Below are 26,968 nucleotides of genomic sequence, written 5' to 3'. Positions count from 1 at the left end.
GTTTTATGGTCAGTACTTCAGCCATTGCCTTGTTCTGGTAGTGGTCTCCTAGATGTTCCAGTTCTCATTAAAAATTCTTGTTTATGGTCTGATAAAATAATTTCCTGCTACTTTCTAAGTTTTTGATGGTTTTTAAATCATTTTATGCCTCGGTTTTTATCTCCTTTTCTTACAGCCTCATTGCATTTAATTTCTATTTATGTGGGAACCATGTTAGTTTAGCAGTGTATATGCTGTATGTAGTGCTTCTTTAGGCAAAAATGTATTTCATTTTTCTTTCCAGTACTGGCCACAAAGTGTTCCCTTGCTTACCATTCGTATGAATTGTACTTGCCTCGTACCAGCAACACACTAAAATGCCTCCTGACTGCACGTTGTGCAAGAGTAACTCTTAAACACTGACCCTCACGTGCTGAACCACGCTGCTCTGCTGCGCAGCCACAAGTCTGTAGCTTTTTACCAGCAGCCACACTTGGGTTTTTAACATCTGCAACACCAGAATTAGTAGAATGAATACCTTTCTCTTCAGCCAGACAGTTCTGAGTTCAGATATTAGAGCTTTTGAGCATCAGATACGCTGTGAAGTACAGATAGATTTGCATATGTCTGGTATGGTGGGAATACGTGGATCAAAGTCTGAGCTATTTTCAAAACTAATGCAAAATTTTCTTGCTTTAGAAATTGCTTTTAAGTGAAAATACCACTTTGACTGTGGGTTGCATGGGTGCATGTTTACAAGTGTGAAATTACCTTACACATGTTTGATTTGCTATCTGTCTTCTGGATGTCATTACTTCCTTATAGCTCATCAGTTTTTCAGTTCATTTGTGGTTTTGCTTAGGGCTGTGTCTGTGCAGGCAATTAATGTAATTTCTGTTATCCTCGTTAGATGTCAATATGCAGATAATGTTTTTTGTCAGTATTTTTGACCTGTCAATGGGATCAAGGTACAAATCAGCAAACTTTAATTTTTTTTGGGGGGGAGGGTAACGGCATATTGAAAATAGCCACTGGATTTTTTGGGGGTTGGTTTTAGGTTTCTTGGTTGTTCGGGATTTTTTTGCTCCTTCAGAGACTGACTAAACTCAGTTATCTCTACTGACTGAATCATGCTTCTCTCCTCTTTTCAGTTTAATGTAGTGGATCCTGGCTATTTGTGGGATTATGATTTAGTTGCTTTCTGGTGTGGCTTATTGAGTGTTGCAATGTGGCCTGTTTGCTGGCTTCACATGAAGCGGAGCATTGCTAACTGTGTATCTGGATGTTTATATAAAATACTACGTGTGTGTGTGTTGAAATTTTATATATAGAGAATAATATTTTGCTACCTGTGCAAGGAATTCTGTCTGAATGAAGTAATTAAATTAAGATTGTGTAGTTAATTAATGATCAAATAGAATGCAGTTCTTTCTGGCCAAAGAAATTACTGAAAAAGTATGCTAAAACTGTATTTTAAAAGCTAACAATTAAACAGAAAACTTCCTTAGTGCCCTTGGAATCTTTTAACATGTGAGCCAAAGGAAATGCCTACCTTATGTTGTCATTGGAACAGCATCTATTTGAGGTTCCCTTAGGCCTCTTTTTTACCCTGCTAACTAAGCTATGCGTGTGCTGCGACGGTCTCATTTTCATATAAAAGTTATTTTTCACAAAAGTACTCTGCTTTCACAGCACTTTCTGGCTGGGGTTAGTAAGTTTCTTTGAAAATTCTGTTTTTTCTCCAGAGATGTTGGTAGACATAACTTTTTTTAAATTCCTGCTTTATATGTGAGGAAGAAGTTGCAGAAACTGTATTTCTTCAAAATGAGAAAGAAAGTCAGTAACAGAGCAAAACTTGGAACCTGAATATCCTGACTGATAGTTTTCTGCTTTAGCTATTAAATCATTCTTTTTCTCTGGTGAGATTTTTCTGAAAATTGTGCTATAAAGTGATACCATAGCAATGGGGTTGGAGATGTACATATGTTGCTAAGAAACTACATAATCTGTTCTGGACCAGCCACTGTGATAAAGTGGCTGTCTGAAGTCATTACCTATGGAATAGGGCCACGTTAGGTGATGTGCGTCTTGCTCCACCGATTTCTGACCTGCAATGCTTGCCTTTGCAGATGGAACATGAGGATTTTGTAATGGAGGGGCATGGCAAGACTCCACCTCCTGGTGAAGAAAACAAACAGTGAGTCACACGTTTATTTAAAAAGGGCCTTACCACAGTAAATGGTGTGAAGCACTCTTTTTTTAAATGTCCTGGGAGCATTGGTTGTTCATTTAGTGCTCGCCCTTTTGGTTCCTTAAATATCCATATATAATAGTGGATGGTGGATGAAAAAAAAAAAGCAAGCAGGATGTTGACTTGCCTTAAATTGAAAAGCATAGAAATATGCATTGCCATTTCAGAAGGTAAATCAGAAGTTGTTGTAAAGGGGATAGTCATTCTGGAAGCTTGCACTGAGGTAGTGAGTTTGTACGTGAAGCTTTTACACAGTTCTTCTTCATTGAAACGATGTGAAATGTGATAGAACCAGGGTCTTCCTTTTGGTGTGCATATGGTAGGTTAGTCCTCTTTGAAATCTGAACCTTACCTCTTTAGAAAACATTTTAATGAAGGAACTGAAATTGTAAACAAAATGGTCTTTCAAGGATGAACAATTTAAGATGTGTGTATGCACTGCTTTAGGGAAAGAAGCTTGATCAGAGACAGATTTCTGTTAGCCAAAGGCACATTAATATGGCATTTTCATATGACTTCAAATTGAAGTCCAGTAATGTTCGGGTTTTTTTCCTGGGTTTTTGTTCAGATGGGAAGAACAGAGCCTTGTGCTAGAAGCATTGCAGTGATGTTTATCTTCCATAGTCTTTTCTCTAGTTAATGCAATAGTAATTCAGTTTTGATACCACAATTACATTTTTTTCCTGCTCTGCCTTTTGGAGCAAGCAAGAAAAGACAGTCTTTGAGAAATACACAGCAAAGAACTTCTTCTTTTCTTTTTTTGCATTCTATGCCTAATTGGATGTCTCCCTATGAGAAGGAGGAAGTACTCATTGATCAGCAGTACACTTGTTGCAGGAGGGCTGGGATTTTACTTGGGGTGAAGGTCTTCCTTGCCTTGGTGATAACCTAACAAGCTTATAGATAAACTTCTCCTCACTGCCTCTGTAACAGTGAGAAGCAATTTCCGAGGTAGCCAAGATGAGTTCAGGGAAGTTTTAGTGCTGAACACGCACATTCTTTCCAGCGTGGAAGTGAGCCAAACTTATCAAAGTAATTGCTGCTATTTCTTTCTATTCAGACTGCCCAACTTACTGTGGTACCAGGAGATGCAAAGCCTGTTGAAGTAGAAACTTTCAGAAAGTTCCAGAAGAAAAAGTAGTGCAGAAACAAAAAGCAGGGAGCTAGATTTCTGCTTTGCTGAGTTGTTTCTTTAGATATTTAGTAGTATAATGAAAAGCATTATTGTAGCAAATAGTATGAAAGATGTTGTATGGAATTTATCATAGCCCTGTGTTTGCTGTCTTACTTTAGGTGCAAGTGGAAGGTAGAATTGATTTACAGTTGATCTGATGTCTAATTAGACCTTTTCAAGTGCCTTACAACGTTATTTCTCTCTTCTCCAAAACTTATTAGAAAGAGACTTTGATAGTGATAGGCAGGATTTTTATTTTTTTAATGAATAAATTTGTGTTCAGGTGGTATCTGGTATCTTATACCGATCCTGCTTTAAAGAGTATAATTCCTAATAATGTTGTTAATAATAGTTTGATAAAATCCTGAAGGTGTAATTTTAGTAATGCAGCTAGGAAATGCAGATACTTTGTTTTGTGCAGCTGTAGCATAATGCCAACAAAACACTACTGTGGGTTTTGCTCTTAAATTCAAATCAATCACTGGAATCTTTTTCTACCCACAATCTCAAATTTTCAACTGCCTAACAAAATTGTCTGCTTTGGTAGAGCTTACCCTTTGCTGTAAGTGACATTAATCTGGCAACCGAGATAAATGGTAATCACGCAAAGGACCAGTAATTTGTATTCTTAAGTGACTCCAAAAAGCTGCATTGATTTCAAGTCTCTTGCTGTAGATCTCAAAGGAAAATAAAAAATAGTCTGAAATTGCTTCTTTGTATTAATACTTGCATTAGCAATTAGTTGGACATCCTGGAGTGGGTCTAGTGAAGGGCCACAGGGAGGGACCGGAGCATCTGATATAGAAGAAACATTGAAAGCTGGGACTGTTCAGTCTTGAGAAGACTCGGGGTAGGATCTTACCTATGTATAGATGCCTGATTAGAGGAAGACTGAGTCAAAATCTTCACAGTGGTGCCTGGTGAAAAGGCAATGGGCAGAAACTGAAATACAGGAAACTCGACTCAAACATTAAGAAATTTTGTATATATTTCGTAAGGTTTTTTTGTTTTGGTTTTGGAGTTTTTTTTTGTGAAATGTGGTCAGACCTTTGGAAGAAGTTGCCCAGAAAGCTTGTGCCTTATTCATCCTTTAAAATATTCAAATCTCTGCTGGAAGTAACCCCAAGTAGCCTGCTGTAGTTAACCATACTTTGAGCAAAAGGGTGGAATTGACGATCTCGGAGATCCCTTCCATCTGCAGTGAGACCTGTGTTTACTGTTGTCCTGCTAGGTTTGAAATAAAATCAGAGCTTGTTAGTAAAAGCAGATCATAAGTTTCAATGTACAGTCAGGCATCAGGGATTTCCCTCTTTTTTTTTTTTTTTTTTTTTTTTTTTAATGCTTCTAGTTTTCTTTCCTGAACTGTTGGAAGTGTTCATTTAACTGCCTTTCGTAGGGAGCCTGATCTGGGTGACTGTACTGAGACCATTGAGGAAGTCAGTATTCAGAAGACAGGGTTTCAGCAACTGACCTGTGAGGGTGCTAACCTGCACCAGGGTCTAGAAGTGCACCAGCAGTCTAGAAACGTTAAAATGCTAGGCAAGCCCAACAATTTTTCAATATTTAACTGCATTCCAAGGGATGCAAAACTTGAGTGGGTAATGAAAAAAGTAACAGTTCATTTGTGAGAGACTTTCAATGGTTCTTACCTGCTCTGAGTTCCATGTGAAATTTCCTTTGCTGAAGTATGACTTCATAGTGTGTTCCAAGCAAGGAGCCAATATCCATGGATGACTTCTGGCACTTTATTTCTGAAATGCAACAGCTTTTCAAGTCAGTTTGACTCAGGGATAAAAACTTGGCATTGCAAGAGTACCTTCTAGTATTGAAAAAACCCCCAACAAACACAAACCAACAACAAACCACAACAAAAAACAAAACAGCCCAAAAAAACTCCTCTGCTTCAGTCACACAAACCTTTCTGTTGCTGTACTGAACAGTACTTTTGTGCAGACTTACTGTACTAAAGTTGCAGCATTTTTAGTTTTTTTAATTGAACTGTAGACAATGCCTGAGAACTGCTGTCTGCTCGTATCTCTCAACTTTGTGGGGAGGAATTATCCCATTAGACTGTACACAAGGTCTTTAGAAATCTTCAAATGACTATTTACACCATGAATATAATTTATTTCAATTCAAGCTACTTATGAAGAAAAGTTACCCCTTCAAAATACTTAGTACAAGTGAAATATGGAATGGGCATACTCATCGAAGTCCTGCAAAAGATGTGCAGTTCATGCATGGTGTCTGTGTCACAAAACTGTCATGGTTGTGCAGTAGGGTGGGCTGCCATTTACTTGAAATCTCATGCTTCTAAAGAGGCGAGTCTGCCTGGACTGCTGGAGCTGGTACTGGCTGTGTTGGACCATGCTTCTACTCCAGCAGAGAACCAATGGACTCCTTGAAATTGTTTCTTCTCAGTTTTTTAGAACTCTGTAAATTCCTCCCTCCTCTGAGCTCTCTGGTATGTGATTATAACTGTTTTTACACGTGGCCACATGATTGTGTTATGTGGCTAATGAGTTTGGTAAGAAGCCCCTCTACCTTACTCCCTCCATCCCAAAGGAAAAGTTTGGAGAAACATCATTATTATTATGTTTAATTGCAGGTAAGCATTTTGTTACAGGTGTTCTCTCATATTTTCATCCATTATGAAGAGGCTGACCTGAACTGCCATGCTTAGGGAGTAAATACTATCTCCCCCCAAAACACATTTTGCATGGCAGTAGCTTCTTCTTGTCTTACCAATTACAATATGGCTTTCACTTTTTCACTGCTAGAGCAAAGATTAGCAAACAACTTTGATCCAGAAAATTCTTTCCAAAGCAGTCAGACTTGATAGGCAGAGAACGGCTTCTCTTTGTACCTTTTTTGGGGTAGGGAATAAAAAAAATCAACTCAAGTCCTTAAATTGAAGTTGTACTCCTAATTGTAGCAGTATCAATTAGCAACTCTGCCTGTGCTAATAAATTATCCCCTGCTGTTACTGCTGGAAACTTAGACACATTGATCTATTAGTGAAAGGGATCATGTAATGAAAACTACTCCTTTTTATAAGAAAAATATAAATGTTTTACTGTTCCTGACAGACACACTGAAGTCTGTTTGACAGTAGCTCTTCAGACAGAAAGTGAGCCAAGTTCATAAGTCATGTTTGCTAGGAAGGTAACTCGGTTGGCTATTCCCCACCTGCTGTTTTGTAGCAGTGAGACAGAAAAATCTTCAACTATCTTGTCAATTAGTATATCTGGAAGTGATTTATATTGCAAGAAAGATAGCAAAACCAAGATCATTTCCATAGTCTACAAAGTATCATTGGTTAGACATACTGGGTTCCCCTTTCCCTGGCTTGATGGTTTAATGTATAGATTCTGAGGCGAGAGTACTTAGTGAGATGCTCTAAAATGTTACCAATGCCAGCAAGAGATTGCAGCCAGTGAGGATAACAAAATTGTTGTTTTAAATTTTATAATGTTCTTTTATATTATTCTGTGATGCTTCAGCAGGAATATTCAACAGAATATTCAAAGGAATATTCAATGCCTTCCTGGATTTGTGTGACACTGCAATTAAAGCAAGCAGTAGCTAAAACAGTCAAAGCTGGAAGGAGGAATTGTAGACTAATAAAATAAGTTGGAAAGGAACTCTGAAAGTCATCTTGTTGAATTCCATGCTCAAATGAGGGCTGGATTTGAAGGTTGGATCTAATTTCTAAATTGTATCCGGCTTTTCACGATTATTCTACAGTCTTTCTGGGCAATGTGTTGCAATGTTTGATCACCCTGATGGTGGAGAAAATTCCCTAATATTCCCTAAAATTTTTCATTGTTACAGTTTATGTCCATTGCCTTTCATCTTCAGCATTCATGTCTGAAAGTCTATCTTAGTCGTCATTAAAATTCACTTCTACCTTTGCTTAAATAGCAGAATTAGCCTCTTCCTCCCTCTCCGCTTAGTTTTGTCATTGTAAAACTAAGCAGAACAAGCTCTATCAGCCTTTCCTTGTACTTCAAATTAAGGAGCCAGTTAATAGACTGGCCTTCCTTTGTTTTTAGAGCCTGCCAATATTGGGTGCATGTGTAAATATTGCTGCCACAATGGCATGAAACACCCAACCTTACTCTTTCATTAATGCTCCAGTGGTATATCCTGTACATGTCTGCTTGGTCAGGGAGAATACCAGACATTGTTATGAAGTACTGCAGGATTCTGAAAGGGTTTCTTTAATGTTATAATCCCCTAAAGGACTCCAGCCATAGCTTCTTTCCATGTAGCATAAAACGCTGGTTTTAGCAAATTTAGAGTAAACAGCTAGCTAAATGCTTGCATAACTGGGAGTTTGTCAGTGACTTAAAGGTGTTCCACTTCACAGAAGGTATTGAGGTTTGTCTGGAGTAACATTGCAACGTTTTACTTTACTGACTTTACCAACCTAAGCAGATGTGGGCTTTTTGTTTTTTTCCTGAAGATTTTTCAAAGTAGCTTCAAAATCCTAATTCAAATTACCAGCTCAGATTTCGGGTACCTAAATTTGGGTGTCACCCCAGGTTCTCTTGAGATTCATGGCAAGTTAATGTCTTTCCTTGTAAATGTTGTTATATTTAAAAGTAAAAATGTAGCGGATTTTTTCATTGCTGATTGTTCTCTATGTGGGTGGAATAAGTAGCCAGTTAGAGAAATGTTCCCAAACACTGAAGGTCTCTGCGCAACATCCTACCTAACAAGCCACCACGGAGACAAGTGCTATGTCTGTAGTGGCCATGCCAGGCAGTTCTGTGGCAGGGCACTGCAGTTCTGTCAGTGTGTCAGAATACACTTCTGTCCCAGCGATGCTCCGGGCTGCCTCTGCTCTTGGCATCTGAGCAGGAGAGCTCTAACTTTGAATTTATTTTTTTTTCTTTTATGTTCTTGGAGATTTTAAAAGATATTTGAGGGCGTTGAGACCATTAAAATAAAACAAGATGAGACCTTGTCCAACTATGGTTTCAGGAATATTTTCAGCACCTTCATGTTGTAGAACTGTTTTTATTCCTGCGGTGGGTTGAGTGTCAGCACAAGTTTGTGTTTGAAGGCAACTCTCTACCTGTGTATGTAAGGGGAGCCGGAGGTGTAGAGGGAGGAGTTGCCTTTTGCTATGCAACTGAGTGTGTAGAAATGGGTGAGACGGGAATGAATTCTGTATCTGCAGAAGTAGCTGTGTTTGAGCCATAAGACCAGAAAGTCAATAGTGTTGCGAAGGTCGGCTTTGCACCCTTTATAATACAGTACAAAATACAATGTAGCAAAAAGATGCAGCATTTTAAAGCACCAAAAGTTCCATCCTCTTCCATATTTTATCAGTTTAATGTTATACTTAAATCTCTTGAATTTTTTGTACTTGGAGTTAGGTGTTTTACCCACAGGAAAACTCAAGTTTGTGCATTGTAAGCAAAAATAATTTAAAATTAAACTTTCACTTCTGCAGGTTAGGCTTGAAAATATGTTCAATTGTCATTTCACTGTTTTTAAGATTCCCCGTTTCTCCTACCATAAATTAGGACAGTGTGTAGCGCTGTATGTCTCATTCTTATGAACAGATAAAGGGTTTCTGTGTGCCTCAGCCTAACCCACACCATTGCTGTATTGTTATTTTGCGAGTATTTTACTCAATATGTGGAAAACCAGAAGCCTAATGACTGCTGAGGAAAATTAACTATGAGAAATGGGAGATAGCACAGAAAAAAGTCAACTTTAGAGGTTAAGTTCCCACTTGTTATCCCAATGTGTTTAACCTACATGGCTGCTGAATATTGAGAGAGGAGATTTGTGGACAGTTCACATTCTAAGTGTGAACAGTTTGGCATTTCTTTTCCTTGGGATTTATTTGTACTTTCTTGCTAATTTGTTTGGGGTCTGCCCTCCCCCATCCCCCCAAGATCTGAATTTGTATTGTGTAGGAAGAGCACAAAGCCTGCTTCTGCCTTGCAGTCTCATCTGATCTTTACATTTGTTGTCTTTCCAAAACAAGAGAAAAGCTCTTCCAATCCAGCTTGTTGATGTATAAATACAATATTGCAAATACTCAATAGTAGGTTTTACCCTTGTTTCTCTAATCATCACAGTTAGTAGTAATTCTGGTGGGTAGCATGAAGGAGGGTATTCTGATTTTCTGCTCTCTAAAAGAAGGGGAGAACATTTGCATACTGATCAAATTACTAAAATCCCAGAGCCTCTTTATTTTGGATATCACCACCCCCCCCACACACACACACTGCCTTCTAGCCTCTTTCTAGGAAGCAGACTTACCTACTGGATGCTATTGAGACCTCAAATTTATTGTCCAAGAAGTCTATTTTTTGTTTTAGGTCTGGTTAATTAGTGTCTGTTCCCTATCCCAAGGTCCCACTTCCTCAGGAGCTGCCTGAGGTAACTGCCCTCTGCTGTGTCACTTGTATGGATGGTTGGACATTGGCTCTCTTTTCAGCATTTCACTGCTATTTAGATGGCAACTGTTGGATGACACCTTACATGGGAGTGAGATAGCAGACTTAAAGAACAGCAAGCAAAATCGTTTAAGGGCTGTCAGTAATTCTGAGCCCTCTCTAAATATTTTATCTATAATGTAAGAATGGATTCTAATTTAGAAATTTCTCTGTGGTATCTACACCGAATTAGTGCCACACATCTTGGGTTTGCTAAGGATTCTCTTTTTGGACTGCTAGCACAAGTCAGTGGCATCACAAATGTGTATGAATTACAATCCTAAAACTTCTTTCTTCCCCAGTTTTGCATCCAATTTAAATTGATTGGTGCTTTTCCCCCTGCTTCATCCTTTCTGAAAAACAAATACATTCATCAAGTCTGGTATTTTTTGTGCATACACCCAGATAGATGGTTGAATCTTCTTTCAAGGAGATGAAGAAGGCAAAGCAAAAAAGGTGTCATGTTTTTATGTTATATTACAGTTGGTGATCTATTACTGTTTCCTGTGCCCAGAAAAATACTATCCACTGTTACTTAGAGATAGTAGAGTTTAAAGGATAAAATGGTAAATGGTCTTAGATGTCCCAAAACTTGGTTTTGAATTGCAGATCCCATAAAGGTCCTTCAGGGAGTTATAAGTATTGACTAAAGAAGGGAAAGAAAGAAAAAAAAAAATAAAAAAAACAAGCAAGCTCTTTACTCCAAGTAGAAGATATGACTAAAAATACTGCTCTCTGTGGTCAACATGGTATGAATTAAAAACTTGTTTACAGAGATATTTTGGAGCTCTTAAGCTGCATTGCTCCTCTGGCATGCTGTGATCTGGAGAGCTGGTATGATTTCTTTTACCCCTACCTACATAGACGGAATTTGCTGAACTCTTTGCCCTTCATCGCTGTTGATCGTACCTGAGGGTCGTGCTGGTTTTAGGTTAGTGCATGCATTTGAATATTTGTGACAGCTACAGCTTGTAGAATTTTCTGCATGGATAACTAGCTGTTCCTTTCCTGACATTTCAAACTGAAGAGCTGTACATGAAGGCAAATTTCTTAGGGAAGATGTTCAACTCTCTTGGAAAGATCAGTTTACAGATTTTTTTTTTTCAGCAATAAACAGTACTTTTATTAGAAAAAGGAGTCAAATGAGGGAAATCTTCTCTTACAGTAATCCACTGAATGTGCATTCCTTTTGTATTCTGCTTTTACTGTGGGGCTTTGTCGTTTTGGGGTTTTTTTGTTGGTTTCCTTTTTTTTTTTATTATTTAACTTAGCATATTATGGTTCCTTTAATGAGAACAAAGGAAAATGGGTTGGTGCCAGCTCTGACCAAGATGCCAGAAATTCCTTTGCTCAGAGGTTTCTGGGCCAGTGATTGAACTCCTCATACTAAAACTAAAGGCAAGTCAGAACAATTTGCAGAGAGGTATTGGTCTGTCACACTGTAAAGTTTTAAAAACCCAACCAAATATGTAAGTGCAGTATAGGTTTCTTTTAGGTGAAAAAGGAGAAAAAAAAAAAAAGGATTGAACCGGAATTTAAGAAGTCCAAAAATCTTCCTTGTCTTTTGTGAGACTTCCTGTAAGTTTGTAAAAAAAAATCTGCTTTGCATGAGCAGACTAAACCAAAATGAGTGGAGTACTGAGTGAGTCAGTCTAAAAGCTGCATATAGAGAAGGAGTCTTGTTGTAGTAAAGTGTTTTATAGACATGAAAAGTAAGCTTTTCATTAAATATTCCTACCTGGGCAGGTGTTTTAAAATGATTAAAGCTCCAAGGCTTAAACTGGGGGAATGAAGGATTTAACCAAGGAGGTTATTGGTCCTTTTGAAATGCATAGTAACAGCTATTGTTGATGGAAAGTCAGTTGAATCAATCATCTGACTGGCATGGTAATTCACATGCTGTAAATAACAATTAGGAAGAAACCGCTTGCTGTATATATGGGTGGAGTGATATCCTCTATCATTTCCCTTAGCATCTATTTATTTGAAAAGTATTATCTTTTCACTGGCATGGATAGAATTGCATAGAATGGATAAGTTTTTCTTGTTCCTTTGATATTTTGGCAGCTTTTGGGATTTTAGAAATTGAAGAGGAAGACCAGTTAAGATTGGATTATAATCTCCAAAATCAAGAAGCTTCTGAGGTGATAGTCAGGAGCAGGTTAACCGAATTCTCACAGTATTAATTTGCACAAGTTGCCCTGCATGGTATGTTACTGGAAAGTACTCGTTTACTTTCCAAGGATATGGGTCTAAAAACTCATTGAGCATTTAGAGAAGGACTTGATAGAATGGGAGGTGATGTTTGGGGTAAATTCTTTCAGTTCCTAGAGTAGTTAAGTCTCATGGAATTAAAAATGTTAAAAGGCAGCTATAAAGCTTCATCTTTCTCCAGTTTGGAAAGGGCATTTGAGGAGATTGAAGAAGTGGAGCCATAGTGATGGGTTATTTATAGGCCGAACAGCTAGGGAAAGTATTGTGGCAGATTGAAGAAAAATTAGGTGAAAAAGTGGGTGTTAGCAAAGTTTGGTCAACCATGTCTTCCTTCTGGCTTGTTATCTTTCTGTGAACACTTCATTAATGTACAGGGTCAGAAATTTGGCGTAGCCTTGAAATCATGTATAGTTCTTAAACTTTGTATGCTGTGAAGTTTTCAGTCCTTGTAATTCTTTCTTTTGTCCCTGTCGAGATGTGAATGAGACCTGAGCATTAGTGTGGCTCCAAAGCACTGTTGCAGTCTTTTTAGTTATAAGGGCAGTATGCTCCATTCCTAAAATGTGTTGATAGGTGCCTTTGTGTAAGGGATGCAAAAGGTGTTGTAACCTTTTCAGAAACTGAGCAAGCTTTTTTGTTAGATGCTTTTTGTCATGGTATTTTTCTCTGAAGAAAGAATTTACATTATACTTTTGGTTACAATAGTTAAAAGCCCGACAACTATGTGTTCACAATTCTGCAGCACAAAATGTCTTACTGTTCACTAATGGGCGGAACCCCAAAGCAAACCCTTAGTTTTCCTTAGGAGTGAGCATTTTAAAGTTTTGCACTCCTGCAGAAGGAAAGGCCATCTCTCTTGCACAATGGCTTATGTGCAATTGCTGTGAAGACTTAAAAAAAGAATTAGTGTGTTGATACAGCCAGCTTTAGCTATCATCTTCACTTTTCAGACATGTTGGACATGTAACATCTTTCTCTGTTGAGAGAAAATAACTTAAAAGTGATTTGAACTATCCTTTATCCAGGACTGAGATGCCTGTATCAAGTTGCTAGTTGTTTCCAAGTCTAGGAAACAAGATGCTTTAAACTCCTGTTTTTAACCTAGAAGTTTTTAATTTTTCTTTTGAAATCATATGGCAGTTGTTAGAGCACACAAGGAATAGTTAAGACTCTTAATTCTGTTCCTTAATTTAAGGGATTCTCTGTTTGCTTGTTCTGTTTTTTTATTAGAAATTGTGCAACTGTGTAGCTTAGTCCTCACATACATGTCCTTACCTTAAGAGTTATGCTTTTAACTTCATCCCCGTGCTTACTGTGTACTGCTGGTCGGTTGGTCCACTGGTGAACTGGCTGTGGGGAGCTGGGGATAATTTGGCCTCCAACTATCTTTTATGTGTTACTGCTCCCCTCCTTCTGGGGTTGGGGACGATCTAGGGAAATCTAAGCGTTGAGCTGCAGTAGGATAGAGGGCATGTGGGCTTCAGTGCACTTTGGCAAAGAAAAAAAATCTGCCTTTGTTCCTTTCATACTTCAGGGAGCCAATACTTCACCAGCCAGAGAAAGGACAGTTGATGAGAAGGCATTTGTGCTATGAGAAACTTGTTAATATTTGAGGTTTCTGGTGAGAAATTGTGTCCGGAGGAGCTGAATTGACTTTTTCATCACTTTCACAGTATCAGCAATGAAGAACTTCCTAGGGGCAAAAATAAGTCTTACATTTATTGCCACATGTCTGTTGGCAGTGTAGAATAGAAAGCCCAGTGGGTGTAGTCCAGTGGTGCAGGATGGTAAGGGAGCAGCCTTCTAAAGTATCTTAAGCTAAAACATTCAAATGTAGGACTTTGACCCCAAACAGAATGGGAGACAGAGTTTTGCATAAAAACTGGATGAAATAAAACTCTTTTAAAATTGACTAAAGATCTACAGATCAGGCAGATGGGGTCTCCTTTTGGAGATGACTACTGGAGGGTCCAGTTGGTGTCTCAGTTCACGTAGTGGACACTGGTACGAACTTGTTTACATAATGTTGAAGCCAAATTTATTGATTCTTATAGAAAAAGTAATCAGAAAAGATTGCATTTCTGTTTGTAGACCACAACGTAGCTTGATGTGAATTAAAAAACCCTACTCCTCTTCTGTCTCAGTTGAGATACGAGCAGAGAGAATCCATGACTGTAAGCATCTCTCTTAATGTGCGTGTGTGTGCGTGTCTGTGTCTGCTCATACTGGATACTGTCCTCATAGGAGCACTGTGAAGCTTCATTAAAGTGTTTAAAGTGCTTTATGATCCTCAGATGGAAGGTGCTTAGAAATGAAGTGTTTGTAATCAGATAAGTTAGTAGCACATAACAAAGATGTAACTTATTAAGACTAGCTATTAACAGCACTGTTAGCATCAGAAAGCTTAATGGTTAGATTTTTAAGTGCAGTTGTCCTCTGAAAAGAGATGTGTGGATTTCCTGTATGCTGTGTATTTTTATGCTCTGCACCATTGTTTTTCTGAACTACTGTGCTGTTGCTTCTTCCACAATTTTGATTAGGTAAATGCTGTGTTAAAACAACAACAAAGGCCTCACAAAAAAACAAGCAAGCCCCAAAACAAAACAAAACCCCAAAACTTTGTGAGCCATCTTAACCAATATGCCAACAGGAATACATAAAGAATGAGGTGTGTTTCAGTCGTTAATTTAGTTGGAAAAAAATCAATTAAAGCATTTATGTATATATTAAAATACAAATTTTGATGTTTCTTCCAAATAAGATTTTAAAGTAGGCAAAATATTAGTAATTTTCTCCTTGTCAAGTGGAGTCCATGGTTATTTATGGAAGACAGTCAAGGTAAAACCTAGGCCCGTAACTCATACATTTTGAACTGAACGCTAAAGAACCCAAGATATTTATCCGTGCTGCAGTTATTTAAGAACTGCCCATAGTCACCTCTCTAAATATTTTTGGTTCACTGATTGATTGTCCAAAAAAGACAATTTTCTGATTAAAAAAACTTTGCCATAGACCACTGACAAGGTAAAATTTCATAGCAGTGGTTTACACTTGATACACAGCAACTCCAGTGAGCACTGGTTGCTGAAAGTCGTAATAGTATTATCAGCTCCTTGAAGTAAAAGCTTCCAGGGCTTCAGAATGGAGAGCTAGCAAGCCCTGCTGAAGTTAAGAAGATTTATAAGTCGGAGTAAAACAACTTGGCTTTTGAGAGGGAGTAAAATTGGCTGTAGATTAATGTGTACTGTCATGCTCAGTGTGAAGATGTATAGAACATGCAGCTGAAATACTAAATGTAATTTTTTAGAAGGGGGATAACTGTTTCATAAATAAGCATTTTTATATATATGCTTTTATAAAACTTTGTGTAAATGGGATGCCGAGGTGTTTGTCTGTGTTTTGTCTTTAGATATTGAGAGGAACTGTGGTGTTCTCTTAGGGGTCTTGCCAGAAATAAGAACCTGTTCACTGAGACTTCACCGGATTGCTTAAATTGCTGTGTTTGGATTAGTCCTGCCACAAAGCACCGCGAGCTGTTCCATCCAGCAGGCCAATTACGGACTCTGGTTTAGGCAGAGCGACCTGAATAGCTAACATCTGACTGCTTTTGTTGCAGGAGCTCTTTCCAGAGCTTGGTGAGCCTGCAGAGATAGATGTCGGGTGGTTATAGTGCCAGCTGTCGCCACAGTTGAAGTTTCTGCACCTTACTGTGAGGGTAGTAGGAGCAAAGTGTGTCAAAGCCTGAGGCGTGTTAGCCATTCCTAGCCTTCCGATGACTTCTCGAGACACAATGTTTAGCCACTGAATTATGTAGTATGAAAACACACAAGGTGATTTTTATTCTCATTCGTAGCATGTGCAGCCTCTGCCCCCACAGGTCCATTCCCATGGAGTGTCTCACCGTGGCTTTTCAACTCGGTTTCATTTGGTGGTGTTTTTTCACTGCTACCGTGGGTTTTTTTTACCTTTTGCACATATAAGCTCAAAACAATACAGAATTAAAACCTGGTGTATTTTAAGGATTCAGTCCCGAGGGTGCTCTGTGAGCTGCCCGGGCTGCTGGCGGTTACCTCACCAGGCATGGTTGTGTTACCTGTGCTGGGGCTGGCTCCTCACAGCAGAAACATACTCACACGACCATGTACTGTTTCTAAACTACCTTCTTTCCTGGTTCTGCACGTTCAAGGTAATGTCTGGAAACATCCTGCAGATTCTTTTATGTTGCAAAGCACTGGGATTCTGCTCTCTCTGGCAACTGTTGGAGCATTTCTCAGTGGAAATGGCAGGAGAAGGCTACCGAGTGTCTGCTGAACGATTGAATTGCAGCCTCGGATTTAAAACAGCAAAGGCCATAGGAGAGCCTGAGTGTGCTCTGCTGTCCTGCCAGGGGTTCATGCCGCTGAACCTGGACCTCAGGTTTATGTGCATGTCATGTAGACAGTCCGGTTGCAGTCTGGATGCATCACGGAGCGAAGATGAACCTCCTCTTGTCATTACATCAGGCTGGGGTACCTCATGTGTAGCTTCCTCTCCAGGTAAGTGCTAGGCCAGGGGTCCCCCGGCGCACCGCAGAGGCGTGCGCAGCTGTTGGGACGTTCACATTTCATCCTTCCGCCTCATTCATTCCGCAGCCGTACGGTAGAATCAGCATAATTAGCATCATAGGCTGATTTACTGTTAGCCAGCTTTAAAGAGAGAAGCTCCAGCTGAATTGCGCCCCACGTTACCGCGGCTCGCCTGCTTTACCCCTCTCAGCTTTTTGCCTCGCCCGGCAAATGGAGCAGAAGCGGGCGGGCGCGGGGCGCGTTGGGGCGGCGTTGCTCGGCGCCGAGAAGCTGTTCCCGGCGCGGGCAGGGCGCTGTCCCTTTAAGGCGGGAAGTGGGCCGGGCCTGTCTGGTGATTGACAGCCGCTTTGAGTCACATGACCTGCCTCTATTTGAAGGTCACAAAAAGCTTCTTCCTTTAGAGAGAGCAAGAGGGAGAGAGAGGGAGGGAGAGAGGAGAGTGAGTGAGGGAGTTCAAGCCAAAATGGCCGACAGAGTCTCTGCTGGTTTCTGAACGTTTGAAATAACCATAAGAACAAGAATAATAATAAAAAAACCAACAAAAGCAAAGCAAACACAAAATCATTTTTGGATCTTTTTTCATTTCCATTTCTACCTTGTATGCCTCAACTCGCTGGATTTAAGCACTGCTGCACTTTATGAGGTTAGTGATACCTTTATATCTTATTATTGTTTTTGCCTGTCGGATTTTTGGGAGCCTGAGCCGGCCGCTTTCGGCCGCGGTTTCGCAGAGGTGTTTTCCCTGGCGCAGACGCTTGCTTCAGGTGTTGCCTCCTTTCACGCGTGAGGCACTTTTAGTGCATTTTTAGGGCTTTTTTAGGAGGAGGTCTCTGTAGAAGCGTATTGTGGGTTGTGAGGAGATTGGTAATTTAAAACAGGCAAATTACAGAGGATCGGTTTATTTTCCAAGCTAGCGAAGTACGAGATAGTGCTGAAAATCTTGTTTTATTTAAATAGAGGCTTCAGAACAGTGATTTCCTTCCCCACAGCACCCGAAAGCTCTTAAATCTGCTGCAAAAATTTGCATATATAAAAACCGGGTTTGCATTCTTTCTGCTGCCGGGTCCGACGAGGGCACAGATGGGGAAGTGTTCTCACCGGGCCACCCTTCCTGGCGAGAAAGAAAGAAAGAAAGAATGAAAGAAAGTAAAAAAAACAAAACCCCAACCCTGATAATCACGCAGGCAGGCGTTTGGGCAGGGAGGTGCGGGGCTTAGAGGATTCCTGCGCTGGCAGAGCCCCGCCGAGCAGAGCGCGCACAGCCGCCGCCGGGCTCCTACGCGGGCTCGGGCCGCCGTTCCCCTCCCCCCGCGCCGCTCCCCCCCCGCCCGGGGCCGCCAGCTCCGCGGTTTCGGACCGCCGTTGGGGACCAAATGGTCCTGGCCTCGTAAATATGGCATCCGGAGCTAAAGCGAGCTAGGAGTGCTAGGTAGCGCCGGCTTTAAAGTGATCTTGCCCTGTCCAGAAGTCAAGGAACCCCTTCTCTGCCTCGCGGGTCTGGCGGCCGGTAAAATGTGGGGCAGGTATTTAATTTAAGAACGCGCGAATGCGAGGTGCGGGCTGCTGCTGCTGCTGGTGTTTTCCGGACTTTCGATCCATATTCTTTATGAAACGGGCATTCACCTGCATGTTAGTAAACGTATTTTAAAAGCTGTGTTTTCTTGCTTTTTCCTTATCTTCTCTGTTAGTAAAAAATTAAATCCAAGTTATTTTTGCATCTCCCTCCAGAACCAAGCAGAAAATTTAAGGGAAATAGCTGGAGCTGGCTTTCTGAGAACAGGCCCCTCCTCCTGCATTGTAAGAGTGTGATGTAATGCTCCTTTCTGTGAGGTTAAATGAAAAAAATCCTCTCTGGTGGTATATATTATTCTTCACCCCTTCCTGATTAGGCCTTGTACTATGGAATTTTGTGGAGCTAGATAATTAAGCAGCAGATAATTATGCAAATAATCATGTGAATGTACTTTCACATTGCAGTGTATGTGTGCATTGATTATGCTTAGCTGATCAAGTTTGTAAACCTGCAAGATGGGCCACATTTTGTATTTTTGTGCGGCCTTGCATCCATACAGTTAAATACAAATGGAAAAGACAGACTTGGATGTGTTTGCTGAAAATGTACCTGGCTGACCTCGTTACAGTCTTGTAGTAGCATGTATCAGAGGTTTTCTTCCTCTCAGCTGGTTAGCAAATATTTAAAATTATTCTGCAGTATACTCAGTTTCTCTTGGAAATTAAAGGTGGAATTTTATTTTAAAGCAGGAAGACAGTTTAAAAAAAAAGGCTCAAATTCAATCGTGTGTTGTGCTGATAATTTTGTTCTTACAGAGTTTAGTAGTAAGGCATAACCCAGTGTAAGAAGTAATACATTCTCCCTGTTTAGGGTTTAATGAATTAATTAGATTCCACCCTTATTGTGTTGGTGTGTATCTGTATGAAGAAATATTGTAAAAACGTTCTGTGTCTTTGCCTTGATGCAGCCTGATGGCTTTTGTTACTCAAAGGCTCCTTGGCCTTAGTGGAGATCCTAATGTCGCCAGAGTGTGTTGAACATGCCTGTTGATTGACAAACTTAATTACACATTAGAACAGTTTTCCAGTACTATATAAAATAGTAGTAATCTTAGATTTGGTACTTTCTGGACCTAAACATCACATACTTTGTGATGATTGCTGTAGCATACAATGCCTGAACTGAGGAAGTAATGACTACCTAAATTTTGTCCTGAGTGGCCAATACTGTGACTTGTAACCTTCTGAGAGTATGTGCCTGAGAGAAGTACTTGCCTTTCCCGTGCATTTTTCACCTTTGTGCATTACTGCCTGTGTCACACACTTCCCAATGGTGTAAATGTTAGTATAGCTTGATAGTTAGCGAGATGGAATAATATGGGGTATTTTGTAATAACTGCAGCTGCTCATAGCTATAGAAATTGTCAGGGGTTAGACAGAAAGCAACCTTTGAGAGTAATTGAAGTGATTCCAGTACAGAGTCTGTCAGGCATTTACGCAGCTTTGTGAGACCGTGCGCTGTGAATGGGGAGGAGCCATTCAAATATTTTTTCACATAAATATGTCTTTGACCCATCAAATCTTCATGCCGGGTGCACTGAGGATTTTGCAGCCTGTGAAATCAGGATTTTAAAAGTGCAAGGCTGGGCAGTTCTCAAAGCTGTTTGCATTCAGTGTGTTCCTGCAGTACAAAGGGAACTTATTTAAAAACATATTCAGAGAGTCGACTCGAGCTGCAGTTTCTAGATCAGTTTGAAGCTTGCAGAAGCGTTGGGGCAGGGGACCCGCTTTTGCTTCGTTCAGTTTACAGTGATGACAGTGTGTTTGGAAGCTTATTTCATTTTTCTATTTGCACTTGTATGTCAGTTGTTACTGGTGTCTACAGGAATCGGTCCCTTTCCAACGCAGGCTATTTTAGCAGGTTGGAAACTACAGCAAAATCTGTAGTCAGCAGAGCCACTGGAGTTTTTTGCACTACATCTAAGAGATTCTTGAGAAATAATTGACAGGAAAAGCCTTATTACCATTAAGCTTCAATATACAGGAGTCTGCAGTTCTAATGGGGAAAAAATTCAGGGAAAACAAGTGTCTTAACTGCTGAAAGTAAGCATAGATTTTTTTTTTTCTAGCTTTTCTCTCCCCTGCTGGAAAGGAAGAAAAAGAAACTTTGTAAGATGATACAGTCTGTGCTGGCTAGTTTCAGTTAAATGTAACCTTTTGAGGCTTTTGTCTCTCATTAATAGGTGGCTGAGGAGAAAGCATCCAAATCTATAAATGAAGAAAAAAATTATAGAATTAGTGTGCTGCAGGGAGAGGATTTTTATCCATACCTTTCCTAGTACCCCCCGCAAAACTTGTGGCTTGCACTTTGGAGCAGAATTCTTTACTTCTGGTCATTACGGGCCTACTTTCCCTTTGGTGACCAGGATGGAAGGTTTGGGTTTTTTAAATATTTGTATATTCAATGCATATTTGGTATTGTCTTTAGCTGAAAGATATTTTACAACTGAAAAGTTTGAGGGCTTTTTGCTTTAAAAGAAACTTACCTCCTCCTTAAGAGCCGTTACAGCTTGTTATGTATTGGTTTCCTATTTAAACAGCCCCAGATTTGACTCAGAGAAATAAGCATATGGCATGTTTAGGTCTTAAAAGCTATGCTTTGTGTCCTGTCAAGGGGATCAGGTGTGGTGGGTATCTGGGTTCTCATTTTCTGACCTTCCTGAAAGTCTTGTAAAGATTGGTGTGTAATGTCAGGGCAAAAGGAAGATGACTTTTCACCTAGAAGAATCCTGCTTAGGAAGGAGGTTAGAATTTAAGTGGCTGAACTTTAAATATTTAGCTTTAATGATTGGTGCAGAGTTAATTTGATAAATGTAAGATGCCGTTTAGGTGAATACAAAAATTTACTGCTTCTCAAAATAACACCGAGTGCAGTATTTATTTCAAGAAACAACAGCTTTAGTTGCTACTGTCACACTGGCATTTAGCTGGTATGATTGTATGTCCCATGTTTCAAATACTGGTCAAACAAGAGTATCTGATGAAAGATAACACGTTTTAGCCATTTCAGCATTGAAGGCAAATGTGGAAGCATCATGAAGATAGAAATATTTTCAATATAAAGTGTTTTTATTTTGTTTAGGTGATGCTGCAGTAATTGTTTGGAAGGGCACAAGAGAAGTGATGCCTTTCTGTGTCTGTGGTGATTTCCCACTCTAGAGCTGCACATGTAGCACTTTTTACCCCTTAAATTCTTTTTCTCCTTTGTACACCGTCTTCCAACCCGAGGTAACAACACTTCCTTTTTCTTTTTTGTGGAGACAGAGCGTACGTTTTCGAGCATCATGAATATAGTCAAACCCTCATACTTTCTATATGTAATGCTATCAACACACTTTGAGTTTCTAAGGCTTTATACATGTTGTAATTTTAAAGGTTATTTTCCTGTCTCTGGACAGTATGCTGGTGTTATAATTCAGGGCTGAAATGCTCTGGTGCTACTAGAATCATATGTTTATGATCATTTCTGAAAAGCCATGTCTTAAGGTCTGGTTCATGTTTGGATGTTGTAGTATGGGCAAAATGAAAGGCAAACCTTGTTCTTCTTTCAAAATATCAGAGTTCTGGGACTACTTTCAATTAGCTCACTCAGTCATGTGGGAAAACGTAAAACAAGATAGGAACCCTGGTGTTATTTCAGGTACCAAAGAGAAGACACATGAATAAAACAGGAGATAGATAATCTTTAAAGGCAGACTAAATCAAACCAAGGGTTAAACAGCATGGAAAAAATGTGTACTGATAAACCCAAAGAGAAAATACTGAGGGGAGTCTTGTTAAAAACCACAGGTAGTAACCATGAGAGCTGAGCGCTCTTCCTTTCAGTGCTACAATTTCTGTCTGATTTTAATTAAATGGATGCTTGTATGTGTTAGGCAGAGAAAAGTGTCTAAAAGTACTTCAGTATTGCTAGATGGCAAAATGCTTAAAAGTAAAAAGTGCATGTATTAATACAAATTTATGTTAAAAGACTTTCAGAATTGAAACGTAGTCTTGGAATTTACTGCAACAGTAGAACCAAAACAAAGCATCAGAATACAACTGTGTTTTACTTCATGCCAGCAGGGAAGTGCTTCTCTTTTTAGGATGTTACTTGTGAGGCTTTAACTTCATGGAGCATTTTGAACAGTAGGGGAGGTCAACAAATTTTCAAGTAGCACAAATAAGAGCAGCAAAACATAGTAGAGGGAGGTAGGCTAACAAAAAAACACTTCAGCTTTTTTGTATTTATTTTTACCAGTACATACATTCTCTGTAAATGAGTAAGCAGTTGTTTTATTTTGTGGCAGAAAACCAATTTTTTTGACACTGAGCTCCATCGTAGTTGAATGTGGTTTGAACCAGGATAGTCACTTCAGCAAGTAAAAAGCTTAAAGGCACAAATATTTTTACAATTAAAGCGGCTGTTCTTTAAATTTCTTAAGAGTACATAAAATTCCACTGTGCATGGTTTATTTGTGAAATAAAGGGAGGGTGCTCATCTTTTCCCAGTGTCCTTAGTAGATACTGAGTGAGGATTTCCTGAAGTACACATGGGTACAACAGCTGAACCCAAAACTGATTTGAACTTGAGCTGAACATTGTCTTCATTTCTGAATCATTGAAGTATTTTTTTTTTTAGAAAAATAAATAAATGGTAAAATTACTTTTAGTATTCACAGTGATTTTATTTTTTTCCTTTAAGCACAGCATTTTTTAAGCAGCACAATCATAAACTGTCCATCTGTAATTTCACAGTGGCTGTTGGGCACAGCCACCACATACATGACAACATGCAAACCTTCAGCTGCAGTGAGACTGCTGTAAATTATTTTTTTTAAAGCATGTACTCACCGTAGTTTTTGTAGATTTTGAGCTTTTGGGGCTAGTTCAACTGTGAAAACAGGAAAGGCAAAATGTATATTCTGTTAATGCAATATAACCATTAATTAGAGTTGAGCTCAATTGTCCGATTTTACATGTTCTCTGTGTCAAACAGATGTGTTGTCATCATGGTTCAGTCAACATGCGTTAACTTGGTAATGCCTGAGCCATCCAGTTCTCCAAGATGCTGTCCTGTGTCATTCCTTTAAAATAAGCATTCTATGTTTCTTCTACTTTCCCCCCAGTTTAAATTTTGCTGGTTTTAGTAGATGATGTTGTAACTTTAATATTCGAGTCCTAATGTAGCACCATTCCTGTTGTGTTGCAGCTACTGTATTAGCATCTATATTTCCAATTGTGTATCATTTCAGTTAATCATGTTAGATTCAGGGTCTAGTTTAAAAGACATGGTTCTAATTCTGTCTTGATACTCTAGATACACTTGTCTACAAAACAGCCTTTGACAAGAGGGTGACTACTGAGAACCTCAACTAAAGTGAGACTGATATAGTATGATACGTCACTTTGCTAGCTCAATATACAGCATGCTTGTGCTCAGCCTTTTGCAGAACAATTCATAGGGAGGATGATTCTATCACAACACACAAGTGAATTTTGGTATTTTAATGCTTGGAAATTCTGACGTGTAACTCTTGCTGGGTTTTTTCCAGGCTGTTTTGCCTCTTACCGGAGAGAGTTTGAGGATGGTAAAACTGAAAATGGACACCTTCTATATGAAGGGGAGAGCAGAAGGAACCAAAACTTTGCTAACATTCTTTACTAGCTTATTCATATGCACATCAACAATTGCTTGTCCTGCAAAACAGAAAGTAGTAATGAGATAGCTTGATCACCATGTGAATTTTTGAAAATATATTATTCTATGTTCTAGTTAAGACTATATAAATAGACCTTTTCAGTTGTAAGGCTTCACTTGGGTTCTAATAGTGGTACTACCCCGCTCTTTTATTCAAAGGAGTTCCTGTGGTGTATACTAAAACATAAATAAAAAATAAAATTGGTTAAAAAATACAGCACATGGGAACAGGATACCCTATTTAAGTTATGCACATGTCATTCTTTATCTAGCTCTGATTTTCTTCATGGATGTCATTACAAGTTTTCATGTGTACTGGTTGGAATCTTAAGTATGGGTTGTGTTCAAATTGCCTGTAAAAATACTTGATTAGCCTGAAGTAAAATCCCAAAAGCTTTTTTGGAACCTAGTGTGAAAGAAGGCTCCAGTTGGTGCTACAGAAGTCAGTGATAGCAATATTAATGGGAATTTTAAATTAAATAGGCTTGTGTTACAGAGGCAAATAAATGTTCTGTTCCTTTGCAAGTAATGTTCAGTTTATCTATTTGATACATCTCAACCAAAAAAAAAATCTAGGGTTTAATTGGCAAATACATTTTGTAAAGCTCTGAACTACGGTGGAAAGTTTCAGTAAATGACTCAGGATGGGAAAATCACAAACCTTACATGCAAGTAATTTTTCAGCAGTTTGAACCAGTTTAGTCGTCCTCCTGCAAACCTTGTCTGAATTTACACTTAACCACCTAATCTTTGCATGGTAGCTATGCTGGAATGCTGTTGTTTTGGAGTGACTGTGTTTATCACAAAACACCATGTTACTCTGAATTAATCTACTCTGTTGTGCTGTTAATTGGGCAGCAGTTTTGCTTTACATTTACCACTTTGAGAATAGCAAAAGGCAGATGGAGGCGAAACATTTGAGTCTGGGAGGAGCTACATTAGCATCTTACCATACCACAAAGCTGCAGTTGCTTAGTTCTTTAAGCTAGCTCTCTGTGGTTAGGCCATGAATAGCTGAGCAGGTCAGTTTTTGGGAAGTTAGCCTGTCTTGATAAAGTTGGGGGACAGGGCTTTTTTTCCCCTGCGCTGGATTGAAAGGCAGCATACACTGTTCTAAAGCTGTATTTGTGTGATTGGACCATCGATGTTCAGGAAAAGCTGAGGTTAGCTGGTGTCAGTCTCCATTATATTATGCTTCAGTCTAGACAATATGAAGTGAAACTCTTTTACAATAGACTTGCAAGTATACAGTCAGATTAAGTTTATGTAACTTCCCTTGATCTTTCTCTTAAGAAAATCCATCTTTTAAATGGTGTTTCAGTTAGTCCTAGGTAACTTGGGAATTTTTAAATCCTTTCTCCCCTTGCATTCCTACGCCACTTTTCTCATTGTGGTCGCTCTGGCTGGAGCACTGCGTGCCCTGGGCATTTACCGTTACACGGGTGGAAGCGGGCAGCATCGCTGGTGCAGTGGGTTAGGAAGGAGGAGGCTGGCGCTTGTTCTGCACTGTAAGTTTAATTATAGCAGATAGCTTGATGTAATTTTTTTTATCTTATTTGTTAAAATCTTTGCAATAAGTATCTGTTTTCCAACTTACTACGTCTTTTGGTATTTGTGTGTATCCTGTACACATATATATATATATGTGCATGTTGGCAGTTAATGCAGCAAAAAACTATCAGCTGGCACGTGGAGATCTCTTAGTGAGCCTCAGGCACGAAAACCACAATAAAAACTGCTCTCAAAGTCAGTTCAGTTTTTTTGTTAGGAAAATACCTGCACAAATGCAGCAAGAGCCGCTCTGTGGGGTGAGTGTACAGGTTGTAGAGGAGCAGCAGAGAGTTTAGAGGATCTCTGAAGGCCACACGCAGAAAGCCAGTGGCAGAGTCAGACTTGAACTCAGAAGTTCCTGGCTTGTGGCCTGGGGCTGAAGCCAGTCGTACACATCTGTATTGAACTGTGAATAGAATGGTGCTTTCTTTTTTCCTTTATGGGAACAAAACTGATTTAACTAAACTTAAAATGTGGGTAAAAAGGATGGAATTGTGTATTTCACCTTTCTCAAAATTTCGAATGGGCTCTCAGCAGTGGTGGGTCTCTACTTACTAAGGAGAATGGTTAATGTGGCTGGGTCATAAATTGTAACAAGTCCTAGCACAGTGCCTTGAGGTTAGACTAAGGGCATTTGCTGAAGGTAGAGGAATTCAGGGCTTAAAAGCCACTCTGCATGCTACCTTGAGAAATAATACTACTATGGAGGGGAAAAAAAAGACTTTCCTAAAAGTATATGATTTTCTTTGATAGTTCAGAATAGAAGTGAAAACGTAGTTCAGAGGCAATCTTGCTGAAGTTACTGTTTATTAAGCTGCATTCATATTCTATATTTAACACATCTGTGGAGTTTTTAATGAGGCTGTAAACATTGTTACCCTTCAGTGTAGCATGACAGAAGAGAAAACATGCTGTAGGTTCACTGACTGGTATTTTCTTCCTTCTTGAAGTAAAAATGTAGCGTTGAGTAGGTTTTATGGAATGCGTGGATGGACAGTTTCGGTTAGTTGAGGAGCTTCCTTTAGGGGGAGGTTTTGCTATAAAATATTACTATAGAATGAACGTCATCATTACAAGTTATTTTTCTATACTGTTAAAAATGCTTGGCAGGGATTAGGAAATCCATTTTCACGGTAAAAGGAACTTTATTTTCCTGGCAAAATGTTACTAGCTTGAGCAGCAAAGTAGGGTTTGTAGGGTTGGGTTTTTTTCTTCAGATATTTTTGTGTGTACTGCTTCTTGCTAACTGAGCCCCTGTGCAAATGTGTAGTAATAATATTTTTCCTAAATTGCTAACATGGACTGTAGCTAGAGAAAACAAACTTGAAAAAACCCAAACTCGACAAGCAAACAAAAAACACCTCTGTGTTTAACCAGGAAATAATTTTAATTTTGTCTGTTGAAAATGGAAAAAAATAAAAAAAAAGTTAAATAGTTCCAAAAAGAAATCAAAGTATGGAAAGCTTAACAATAAAATATTTTATGTCTGAGGGGTTGAAGCTCTTGAGCTCTCGTTTCTCT

At 39.2% G+C, this 26,968-nt stretch overlaps 1 protein-coding gene across 1 annotated transcript in view; it reads left to right on the top strand.

The window, feature by feature from the left end:
• Window positions 1-26,968, top strand: part of TNRC6B (trinucleotide repeat containing adaptor 6B) — a 128,409-nt gene that overhangs the window by 38,310 nt on the left and 63,131 nt on the right. Inside the window, exon 4 of the mRNA XM_084262754.1 lies at window positions 2,109-2,176. Coding sequence (XP_084118880.1) covers window positions 2,109-2,176 — 68 coding nt within the window. The remainder of the gene's footprint in view (window positions 1-2,108; window positions 2,177-26,968) is intronic.

The sequence above is a fragment of the Gallinula chloropus genome, assembly GCF_964237585.1.
Source record: "Gallinula chloropus genome assembly, chromosome: 1".
Taxonomy (NCBI): domain Eukaryota; kingdom Metazoa; phylum Chordata; class Aves; order Gruiformes; family Rallidae; genus Gallinula; species Gallinula chloropus.
This window is presented reverse-complemented; position numbering and strand designations above follow the sequence as displayed.